The sequence below is a fragment of the Bombus affinis genome, chromosome 4 (assembly GCF_024516045.1).
Source record: "Bombus affinis isolate iyBomAffi1 chromosome 4, iyBomAffi1.2, whole genome shotgun sequence".
Lineage (NCBI taxonomy): Eukaryota > Metazoa > Arthropoda > Insecta > Hymenoptera > Apidae > Bombus > Bombus affinis.
Genome location: NC_066347.1, coordinates 8,945,029 through 8,957,962, shown reverse-complemented (window position 1 = coordinate 8,957,962; position 12,934 = coordinate 8,945,029). Strand labels below are relative to the sequence as shown.

Sequence of the window (12,934 nt, the reverse complement as noted above, 5' to 3'; positions counted from 1 at the left end):
CACACGGTATTCTATGGAATCGTAGAGACGCAGAAGGGCCAGGCCAAATTTCATCGACAGTCGAGAGTCGTAGCTGTCAATCGGCTGTTTCGAACTCGCGTCGACGAAACGGGGCCACGAAAAGAGTTGGACGGGGAAGATCTCCGTAAATTCTGGTTGGTAGAACGAGCAAAAGGGATCGAGAGATACCGGTGACGGGAAAAGCTGGCAGACAGGCAGGCAAGTAGGGCAGAGGGAGCAGGTTTTCGTTTGCGGTTGAAAGAGCTACCAGTAAAGAGAAAAAGCCATTCTCTCTCTCTCTCTCTTTCTCTTTCGTTCGGTAGGTCGAGAGGGGCTGAATATTCGCGCAGGCGTTTCTACCACCGTCCATCGTGGCGCCTTGACGCTCCTCGCTGCTCCGCGTCCCGACGCTCACCCCGCCAATCGTTTCCACTCCACCCCGTCTGCCGCTTACCCCCAAGCAACCAACACTCGGCGCTGCTCGTTGCGCCTCGGTCAATCCGCGACTAGTATGGCGCTACGCGCTCCGACACGCCACCGTACATAGCGTGCTTTCGCAATCGACGACAGATCGTGCACCGTGATACACGCTGAAAAACGGTGAAACACGCGCGAATTCTTTTACTCGACGAACAATTAAGCAGTCTGACTGAAAAGTCGGTGGAGGAACGTGTTTCCTCGCTTCTTTGAAGAAAAGAAAGAAAGAAAAAAAAATATACGAGAAGACGTTGACTATCCGTCGCGAGAATTCAATTATTGTTTTGCTAGTGTTCGTCCAGACTTGACAGATAAGAATCGAGTGATTGATAGGAAGATAGGGAGAGAAGCGTGAGCGGCCACCGACCAAGGGGTTGAGAGCGGCTATTTAGGGGTTGCTACTATGTAACCGCGTGCACCAACGCTTATCCGGTAGTAGCTCGCAGAGAACGCCGCGTGTTAAGTGCTGATTGCATTGCGGTGACACGAATTGCGATAAGCGGCCACCAGCAACTGGTAATAAGTGAATTTCGTTTACAATTAGAGAAATGATAGCATTGTTAAACGCGGTCTGGTGCACGAGGCCGGACGGAAGTCGCGGCAGGTGTCTGACCCGGCACGAGCTCTAGGGCAACGATGCGAGTGGATCGGCTGACACGAAAACCAGACAGGACAGAAACGAGCAAATACTGGACGCGCGCGTTGTTCCGTTGAAACGTTTGGAAAGGGAAGATACCGCTTCGTTGTCGAGACGAAGTACAAGCAACATCAAAAACGAGAGAAGAAAGAGTGGAGGAAGTGCTATCAACTACACAGTTGATCACTGATAAACATGAGAGTACCGCGTAACACGCTAGTGTTCATTTAATGCGACCTAACGATCGAACGATTCACGCCGCGCGCTAGAGTTCCCGTAGCCCGCATCGCTGACAGCGATCTCCACGACGGTTCATCGATAAACAACATGGCATGTCCTTTTTCACGGGATCTCTTGAAGGCAGGCCGCGACAAGCAGACCGTCAGAAGGGACAACGATCGCTCGAGTATCGCCAGATTGGGACAGAATGGCGGTAGCAAGTCTAGACAATCGTCCTTCGAGGTCACGTCGTTGCTGATGAGAGAGGAAACCGAAGATGCAGAGGGTACGCAGACCTTGAACCTGAAGCACCTGAGGGCCGCTGTACTCGTGCTGACAAATCCATCGGTATCGTCTTCATCTATTTCTATGTCACAATTAATTTCACGAATTTTTTCATAAGAGTACAGTAGAAAACCAAGATTTTAAAGTAGATGCAAAGCTACCGTTATTAAGCGAGATATTCGCGCGCGAAAGTCAAGCTATTGCTTTCTTGGATTAGCGAGTTGAGGAATCACACGCTTGAGAAAGTTGAACGCAGAACCAAGTTTAGGTAAGACGAAGGCAGGGGAAAGGAATTTATGCGACTTCCCGCTTGTCGAGTTTGTCGTCTTTCGATAAATTTTTCATGAAACTTGGGAATTCAATTTTCCCGGGCTTCTTCTCTTCATCTTTCGGTTCTCCACGCAATTATTACATTCAAGGCGAGCGATTCAGGAAGGGGAGGTGTAATAAGTAGAATATTTGGAAGTTGTAGGTACATGTGTGATTTGTAGGGTGATAGAATTCAGTAATCGAAGCGTAGAATTCTCGACAAATATGCGGTGCGGTTATAATACGAGTCTTTGGAAAGGGAAGCCTTGGTTTTTGTTCTTCCAGAGGGAAATTGAAACGAACTTTGCAAAGTATGAGTTATTCATGGATTTCTTTTACTTCAGTTTCCTTGAATTTCCATTCACGTTGCATCGAATCTTTTTATTTTCTTTTTCTTCGTAAAATATATCTATAAAGTTCGCATGAATTGAAAATTTAATTAATACGTATGAATATGTATATTCTCGTTAGTAAAATATTTATTTAAAGAAAAACAACAACTATTTAAAGTTGACAGTCAAATAAGTTATTGCTGTAACTTTCTATAGATACATCTGTGCGAAATTGTATTTGAAAACAGTTACAGTTTGAAATTACTCTTTGTTTTATTGATAATTTGATGAAATTGTTGTGTAATATTTATCGAGGCATTTTTGTATTATAATTTCTTCAAACTCAGTTTATTACAGTTTACTATTTATCTTTTATCATTTGAAAAAAAGAGTATGATGTCATAAAGCTTTTACACAGATACAACACATCAAGACAGAATCTGTAACAGATGTCACCATTATCTTTGATTTGTATCACTTTCCGATGTTATCCTACATGAGCTAGCAGTTTAACCGTTTCTGTCCAAGGTACAAATTGAAAGCAAATTATTCGCAAATATAAATATTATTGCATGTTCCAAATGTAACCGTTTTCGTATATTCAATTCTTTTGTCATGAATTATCCTTTGTACGATGGTGGATAATCGATGTTTTAAATGATAGACGTTAATTTAAAAGTACGCATTTTTTAAGTAAATTTCATATAAAATTGAGTTCCTTTTATTACAGTAAAATAGTAAGTAAAAAAGATAGTGAAAATTATACAAATGGAATCTCGCTAAAAGAATACTCTGAATATCTTGTCAAAGTCAATATCTATTAATTTACCGTTTTACTGAAGCAGATTTCATCGCTTTTAAGTCATTAATATTTGAAAGTCAAAGCTAATTGAAGCAGAAATTCAGAAAAATAAAATTTATAATACAGGATGTAAGAAAGTAACAATTGCCATCTAAACCAATCCATTGTTTGTTGATTTATAAGAAGAGGGCACCAACGTCCGATCATAAATTTTAATACTATTTTCGAAACATGTATCAAACTTCTTCCTCTCTACAAATCACTCACCACATAATACCAGATACTCAAAACTTTTCAAGTTATTTACTTTCAAAGTTTTCTACATGCCTCAAGTGCAAGTTATATTATTCGCCTATATGTAATTGTCATATAATAACCATGGTACGTATCATGTCGCCACTGAAATCTCCGTCGCTTCTTCCAAAACCAGAAAACATATCTTTTCACCAAAGAAACAAAATTTCTTGCACTATCGACGCTATCATCGTTCATCCGAATGAAATTCGTATTTCATCGGAACAGAAAAACGGTAAAGAAATGTATTTGTTGTTTTATATGTGCGAGATCATCTGGTAACAGAAAACGAGAAAATGAGAAAGAAAACGATTTGTTGATCGTTCTCGGAAGCGTTTCATTATCAAAGATAAAATCATCGAGATCGTTCACAACGAAACACGAGCAACATGCCCGCTTGTAGTATAAATTAGAATTTTGACCTCGGGAATTGGGTCGGAAATGTGCAATAAACGTATACGGAGGGCTCCTCTGTTTTGCTGCCAGCTACAAAAACGCCGTGGAAAATTTTCTGTCGTATGGCGAAAGCTATTCCCCGTTTACCGGAGGCCAAGCGGTGTTCCAGAACTCGTGAAAACACTTGCGGAAACCTTTTCGCGCCATCGCACTCGATAAAAACCAACGCGTAATTCCGGTCGCTTATCAGCTCTCGAATGATCGACGAGTCCAATGTTCGACGGATTTCGCTAACTGTTTTCGTTTCTGCGATTTGCGCTATGTGTCTTACTGAATTAATTCGAAAACCGTTTTAATTAAAGTACCAAAGATCGTTTTCGCGATACAGAATTGATGTGTGGTGAAATTAAAAGAAGTTTATTGCGCGCAAGATATTAAAATTTGGAAGAATTGTTAACCACAGAATGGCAAATAGCAATTGGTAAAAACTGAGTCTACGTGTTTGTGTCATTGTTTTATCGTATTTTATCTTTTAATTTTGCAGTTAAGTAAAAGTAGAAAGATAAAAAATTACGGTCACGATCTTCGTACAACGATTATCGTGTCCGTATCGCAATTCTATGTAAATTATGAAGCTATGTATGAGAAAAGTACTCGTATATTAAATGATAAAATGTTTAGAACTATAAAGTACATTATAAAACAGTTATGAAAACTACACTGTGTAGCAAAATTGTGGATATTATAGAACTAGCGAAAGTAAATTGGGAATCGCGAAATCGATCGTCATTATTAACGTAATTTTTTCTTTGAAGCACCAGAGCGTATTATATGGAGTAATAGGGTTGCAGTTCTTTCTGTTGAATAAGCCAATCATAGTCGTTCAGTAACATTTGAATGATAGCAAAGCCTTTTCACGATATTTAATTACACCGCGCCTTAGACACCTGAATTACGTCTTTGTCTTTTCATAACTTAATTATTCTTTTATATAGAATTAATAGAATTAATATTCGGAAAGAAATGAAAATTTGTATAATACCGAAATATTGGTTATTACGTTAATTTTCTAACTTGTTCTTCGAATATCCAGCCTCTGCTTACATTAATTACATTGCTCCGGATAACCTTTTTAATAGGTTCATTTTGTAGTTATCCCGACTTCGTTATTCTACTTCATTATCTCGATAAAAATATCATTACAACTGGATCAGTATCGAAAAAATGGGCCTACGAAACAACGCACAACAAACTTCGATTCTAAGTCACATTTTAATGTAGTATTCAAATATCTACTACAAGATCAAAAATCTTATGAACATAATTCCATAAAAACAACCTAATCTTTGTTAATAATCGATGTATTATAGATATTTATGAAAATTCATATTTCTATAAACGTAATTAAAAATGAAACGTAAATGAAAACTTATTTCACTTGCTAGATACTCTAAACATACTTTACTTTGGATATTTTTTATATTTTTAAATATTATATGCATTCTGTGTATTTTGGTGAAATTTCCAATGAAAAAAGTGAATAAACTTTTTCGATCTAATGATCGCGGTCAAGAGAAGAAAAATTTAATTGTTGGAAAATTTATTATAAAATAGGTGAGAGTTTTAACGAGAACATCGTTCAAAGCGGAACGAAATCGCCACTCAGTAAGAATGTAAGAAGAAAGCTGTGGTCATTCGAGACGAACCTCCGTGTTTTTTCCCTCTGTTCGTGCCATGAAACTCCCATTAGTCTCTAGCGCATCAATCGAGAAGAATCGATTCACTGTTCGCTAGAGAAAATCTTGGATAAAAAGGATCTGCCAAACTATTGTGAAATATCCGTGGCGAACATTTCCCGACAATAGATTCGCAGCATTATATTATAACATAATAAACGTAGCGATTTATGTGCTATTTTACAGTAACAAGAAAAGTCCATGTAACAAATACACGATATCACGTCTTTGCGATTTGAAAAATAGAAATCGTAAAAAATATCGATACCAAAAGTGAATATTTTCAGTCACGACATGTGATATGTGCGATTATTTACTAGAAATTTACTATTGAAAATACATATAAGGGCCGATGCAGGGAATCGATGCAACGTCGTTGCGATCTTACAACGATGAGGCTGTGCAATTCAGCAGCTTTATATTTCCAATAGCGAGATTGAACGCTTGTATGCAACGCATCATTAAAAATATAAAGCTTGCGAGTCACCTAGAATCGTTATTGCAAAATTGCAACGACATCGCATCGTTCATCTGCGTGTAATCCGCGAATTTTTAGAGATTTTCCTCCATGATGAATTTATTTCGCCCTTCTAAACACGTTCTTTTCTAGCGTTACAAATTCGCAGAACAGTAGTTCAGTATTTGATCCGACAGATAAACGTGACATATTTGCGAGTAAAATTTTGCGTTTCAGTATAAACATACAACGAAATCTCGTTGCCATTGCCGATACTTCGAATATTTCGCGTTGGTCTATCCGAGGAATTCTTAACGCGGCAACGTTCAACATTCGCGAAACAATCGGCGTTTCACTAACTCGTCTCTGTTTAGCTGTGAAAGGAGAACGAGAGAGAGAGAGAGAGAGAGAGTGTGTGTGTGTGAGTAATGCGAGCTAACACGTAATATGAATTTCAAATCAGAGGCGTCCTGTTTGCTAAAATCGCGCATATTGCCCTATACGTTTCAGGCTACGAGCACTTAATTCGAATTTGATACTTCGAACTTCACTTCGGGTCGATTTCCATATCCAATGTCCGACAAGTTTTCAACGGCTAACTACCAAGAATTCATATTCATGCTTCCCCTTTTACAGTTCGGCATTATTCCCAAATTTTTGCCGAGGTCATTGTGTTTCATCTGGAAAATATTAACGTGTATCCTGATTATGGCCATTACTGATTTACGTTTCACGAACAGTTCGTCGCATCATCTGTTCGTTATTGTTATATCATATTATTTATTTACGTACTGTCCACAAAAATATTCGCGGGACATGGTGTTATTATGTGCAGTATGCAGGCAGGAAACATGATAGACAATTTTAAAATACGATAACACGTTAATTCATTTCATATTATCAAAACGTCCCTTCGCTTGTTTGTAATATCAAGTATGTATTTTTAAATCTTATTGGACATTTAAAAAATAATTTCATGGATTTATCACCTATCTTCAAGAAATTTATATCTACGAATCTAACAAATTGTAAGAAGTTAAGATAGTAATAAAAATAAGCTTAACATTTACAGAAATGAAAAAGTGAATTGTTCGCCAGTGAGCACATGCCTTTACCCAATTGTAACATCGAGTCGTCGCACGAGCGGAAGATCTTAACGTCGCATCGCGTCCTCTAGAACTGGGCCGACGCACAATGCGACGGTTAAGTGAGGATTCGGGACGAAAATTAAAATTCCCATGCCACATTTACAGACCACGTTTGCAGACAATATTCGCACGATACCAGACTAGGTTCGAACATTCGCAGTCCGCGTTCGCACTTTTGCACATTCTCACGTTTCATAATGTGGAATTTAAATGGCAGTTCGAAACAAAGATCAAAAAATTCATATAACGTACAGCTCTCCTGGAACTTGATATCGGGCGTGAGTAAAAGTCAGTTCGTTAAATCTTTTTTAATATTTTCCCTACTTTCTTGTTCGTGGAAAATATCTTAAATATTTATTCCTTTATTTAGCCGCATACAGTGACGTCTAAGTAAATAGTACCGATACTGGGAACAATCTTTCTATTTTTTATTATTTTCATGTATCCTCGCTTCCGTTTGGTTAAACATCGTGCTGACATTTAGTAAAAAGCGGAGTCTTTATGTAACTTTGAACATTTTCTTGAAATAAGTGTGGTCAGAGATCCACTTTTCAACCAAGTGGCGAATCCGAATGAGTTTCACTAAAAAGATAAAGAATATCCAGTGTAGTTTGTAACAGAAAAAAATTATATATCAATGTAATACAATAGATACCTTCTTGACACAGAACAATCAAAGTTACAGGATGGTGTGAACCGTTTTCTTTTAATTGCTCTTTAAAAAAAAGAAAGAGATTTTTTAATCGGAAACTGAGATTATACGCATCTTTGCGCAAATTTTCTACATTTTCGGAGTAATAAACACTATTTCACAAGAATCGATAAACACGAATGTATAATGAATGAGTGAGCTAATTTTCAAATGAATAGATTATGACGTACAAACGACTTTTACTAATCGTTTATTTTGGCGGCAATTACCGTTTACATTTATGATGATACATCATCGAATAATATGAACAAAACAATGATTAAATATTTCGGTTCTTGTCCACTGCATGCTAAACTATGCAACGTCTCAGAATTGATACTCTGTTGAAAATAATTAGCTGATCGCTTCTAATTTGAGCTACTTGACTCTTCTCTCGCATCGCGTCACGATCCTCTGAAAGCATCAGCTAGCTGCACGCTGTAATTCTTTACACGACCGGTCGTTTAACTCGGTTTACGGGGGCGATATTCGCGTTTTGAAGTTGTTATGCAAATGCGGGTGTAAAAGAAGAAGCGTGGAATCACGTCGTTGAATGGGATTGTTGCTCACTCGTGTATTCAATGATTTAATGGACGACAGGGGTTGTACGAAGTACTTCTGCTCAGTTCCATTATATTTACTTCAATTGTGGTTCATGAACAAATTGTATGGTAAAGTGCCTGGCTTTTGGAGGAACGACGTGATATTTTGTTTAATTAATTCTTTTATCGGAGAAAGTTTAAAACAACTGGAGGAAATAAATACGAGTTATACCGTTTTAAACGGAGTAACGCAGAAATTAATTAAACGATATGAATCCTTAATGGTATATTTCAAATTTCATACCATTTAGTATTAATAGTAAATTTCACACTTTGATTCGCCAACAATTTTGCAGTAGCAGAAAACCATATACCTGCATTATATTAGCGTTCTACAAAAGACCTAATGAAATGACTTGACGAAGAATTAAGTAAATTTTTTAAAATTAAAAAATATATTGAAGAGATAGCTTGAGGTGGATATTATTAAACGCGTCGGTTTATTAATTAAAGAGACGAGTGATAAAATTGTAATAATTAATTATATTAAAACCACTTGAAGTACAAGTACAGAGATAGTGTATGCTGGTCTTAATCGTCGCTCGCTATTAGACTATATGACTCGCTATACTGACTAGTTACGATGACTGTCCTAGAGAACACGTTCGTCTATTTATATCGACAGGTGTTATTATAAAAAGTTCAAATGTAACTCCATTACAAATAACGGCGATAATGCTTTGTCCGGAGTTCGTTTACTTTTGAACCTAGCACAATACCATGGCATAATAATATGAGTCTCTCCCGATTCAAATCTTCCGTTGACTCATATGCCGCTACAAGTTTAACCAAGAATATAAATATATCGCAGGCAAAAATTTTGATAGGAGATGAACTCCTTCCTTAAACACTTGTAAATTAAAATCTCCCATACGATATTCGATCTAGAGCGAAGAATTCACACAACCGTCAATGCAATACACAGGATACATCAATGGAAAAAGAGCAATATCAAGTATGTATTCCCATTTCAGTGCGAACTCGCTAGCATCCGTAATCGAGTCGCGAGCTCCGTAACAAAATCTATTTCGACGAGACGAAGTTCAAAGAAATCCGATCGAAGGAAACGAAAATTGATTGTCATTTAATAGCGATTCATAGGCATAACCTGTTGAGTCGACGTCTCCTCGGTATAAGTATCGATAAAATCGAGAAACGGTGTCGACGAAAGAGACGGAAATCCTTGACTTTCGTTTTTTAGGCGGCTTTTACATTCTACTTTTGAGTGAAGTGATTCGACGAGTCGAGTTGTTTAATCTTAATCGAACGGATAATACAGCTGTGTGCGAGACTGTTCGGTTGCGGTTCTCAGTCGAAGCAACCGCAGCTTCAAGGCAATGCGGCGCTGTGACAACCCGATGTGCGTGATAATTGCATTGCCATTTTGTGGAAACGGGGCCATTAGTCGATTGATTCGTTCGCGTTTCGTTCGGTCAATTTAATGTACGCTATGTAACACGCGGTACGTGTAAAAGATACGATATCGGTAAATATTGGAAACGAAAGTTTAGAGTCAATTTTATTCCGCCGATTCTATCAGTAGAAAATGGTTACTGATGTTATGTACGATCACGTTGAGGTTTGAAATTGGTAGACGAGCGCTATTTAAAATGAAATTTAAACGGACGATATCAGACAAATGTAAGCGAATAGTTCCAAATTTCTATGTTCTATTTATAGTCTTTTTTTTTTAGAATTTACTGAAGTAAAAATGACGATCTATGAGCGTGACAAGATTTTGTGAATCAAGTGAATAATATTCGGAACAGAGCAATATATGTGTATATGAATGATGAATACTTGCTCCTTGTACAGTCAATGATATAAAGGATAAGTATTTGAACCAAGTGCATAGGATCACCGTATAAGCAAAGGGTGCACACTCTCCAAAGCTTTAGATGGATGTGCTTGAATGTAGGGAACTTAGGGAATGTCCCTGCATCGAGTGAAAGGGATAAAGAAACAGAGAATGTTTGAGTGCAAGTTCGAATGGTTGTAAAGCATGCATATTCGAATTAGTTTAGAATTTCAGATGTTTAAAGAAATAAGGCGTGATGCACACAATTTTCGATGATTCGAACGTAATGTAAAGATGATAAACAAGGAATATAGAAATCTCTCACAATCAGTATCTCCATCTTTCTTTTCCTTCGATATTATTAAACAAAACTCATTTCATGTGTATATGCAAAAGCATACGTTTCCTCAAGTATGTTAACATCGTAAAATGAAAGCAAGAACATGTCCAATCATATGTTACATCTCAATATCAAATCTTCTATACATAAACGTATCATACACTCAAACTCTGAAACGTAGGTACACAATCTGATCTTTAGTAAAATCCAGATTTTCTTCGTTGAAATTGGTTACTTCATCACTGTCGATCTTAGTTGAATGTGACATCTCAATATGAAACTTCCTAAACTATCGATAGATGTTAACATGCAGAGTACATTAATCAAGCACTTTGCGGAACCTATTAAATTATATCAAAGTCAAAAGACGTATAGCGTACGATGTCACGGATTACACTACTGACTGACTTAAGATACTTCGTCCAGGTGACATATGAATAAAGATATTTTCCCCCGATATCACCAGATTTCTATCGTCATACTTATTTGTCTGAAAAGTCTCTTCAATAAAACAGAACTATTCCTTCGTCCTCTATGTTACAAAATTGACAAATAATTATCCTCTACAGAACTCTACTTTTTACTAATACCATAGTAGGCTTGGATCTATTTTGATCACATAAAATCTTTAAATAAATTTTTTAATGTATTGAAAATATTCAGAACTACCTGTTAACGTTTGCGTTTTGGTATCCAGTATATTTTTTAATTAATCGTTAAAGGGTTTTTTTAATAAAAACTGAAATTCAAGCGTTTAAATTGAGTGTGAAAATTCGCTCAGGCTTGTATTCAAAAGGGAAAAAATGGTACCACGAAAGGTTAATGCATCGCCAAACAGAGTTTCACTTCGCATTTATTCACCGAATTTATTCACGGGAACTTTCCATTCTTATCGATGAAACCACGACAAATAGCTGTATTTTATTAGCTGCTAATTAAGTAGGGGGTCTACGAAGTTTGTAGCGGAAAATTGGAATCGATAACGGCCATAACATCTGACCGCTATCAGATGGTCGGTTCGCGAACTTTAAACTTCCCGGAAACGAAATTCAGCTCGTAATATTTTCATTAGCGTCACTTTCTGTCCTGTTTTACTAACTCGCTTTCATCTCGTAGTTGATATTCGACCCTGATGCCACACGCGCAATGCATTTCCTGGCAGTAACCAAACTTCGTCAGTATTCGACAGCAAACAGCCACGTACCGCTGATGAAAGTGGGAAAGAACACGTTGCACTTTAATTTCTGCAAGGTAAATAAAGAGCGCCGTGCATTTAACTGCACCAAGTGAACATCTAGCGACAGCAGAGTGATCCACACGTCGTTGATTCCAAATTTTGACAGTTGCAGATAGATCGAGCAACCCGATTGAATTTATCGGATTTACGAAATTTAATGTTTTTTGAAAATTTAAATTTTCAAATTTTCAAAAATTCAAATTTTCAAATTTGAATTTTCAAATTTACAAAAATTCAAATTTGAATTTTTAAATTTTCAATTCTTCAAATTTGAAAATTCAAATTTGAAAATTTGAAATTTTGAAAATTTGAAAATTTGAAAATTTGAAAATTTGAAAATTTGAAAATTCAAATTCGAAAATTCAAATTTGAAATTTTGAAATTTTGAAAATTCAAATTTGAAAATTAGAAAATTTGAAAATCCAAATTTGAAAATTCAAATTTGAATTTTTGAAAAATTGAAAATTCAAATTTGAAAATTTAAATTTGAAAATTTGAAAATTCAAATTTGAAAATTTAAATTTGAAAATTTGAATTTGAAAATTTAAATTTGAAAATTTGAATTTTTGAAAATTTGAAAATTCGAATTTGAAAATTCAAATTTGAATTTTTGAAAAATTGAAAATTTAAATTTGAAAATTTGAATTTTTGAAAATTTGAAAATTCAAATTCGAAAATTCAAATTTGAAAATTTGAAATTTTGAAAATTCAAATTTGAAAATTTGAAAATTTAAAAATTTGAATATTTGAAAATTCGAATTTAAAAATTCAAATTTGAAAATTTGAAAATTCGAATTTGAAAATTCAAATTTGAAAATTTGAAAATTTGAAAATTCAAATTTGAAAATTTGAAAAATTTAAATTTGAAATTTTGAAAATTTGAAAATTCAAATTTGAATTTTTGAGAATTTGAATATTCAAATTTGAAAATTTAGATTTTTGAATATTTGAAAATTTGAAAATTTGAAATTTTGAAAATTTAAATTTGAAAGTTTTAATTTTTGAAAATTTGAAAATTTGACGTCCGAAAAGAAAATGAAACTTTTGCAGAATCTTCATGGAAACGAAACTAATATACAAGAGATACTTTTCGCTGGCACACAATTTTAAATTAAAGTAACCAAAAACATAGATAACACAATGCAAAAAGTAATACCGTGGTACATATAACGTG

The 12,934-nt window shown here is 35.7% G+C and overlaps 1 protein-coding gene across 1 annotated transcript in view; it reads left to right on the top strand.

The window, feature by feature from the left end:
• The first annotated feature begins 457 nt into the window (after window positions 1-457).
• Window positions 458-12,934, top strand: part of LOC126915832 (head-specific guanylate cyclase) — a 49,899-nt gene continuing 37,422 nt past the window's right edge. Inside the window, exon 1 of the mRNA XM_050720927.1 lies at window positions 458-1,681. Within this exon, the coding sequence (XP_050576884.1) occupies window positions 1,442-1,681 (240 nt within the window). The 5' untranslated portion in view covers window positions 458-1,441. The remainder of the gene's footprint in view (window positions 1,682-12,934) is intronic.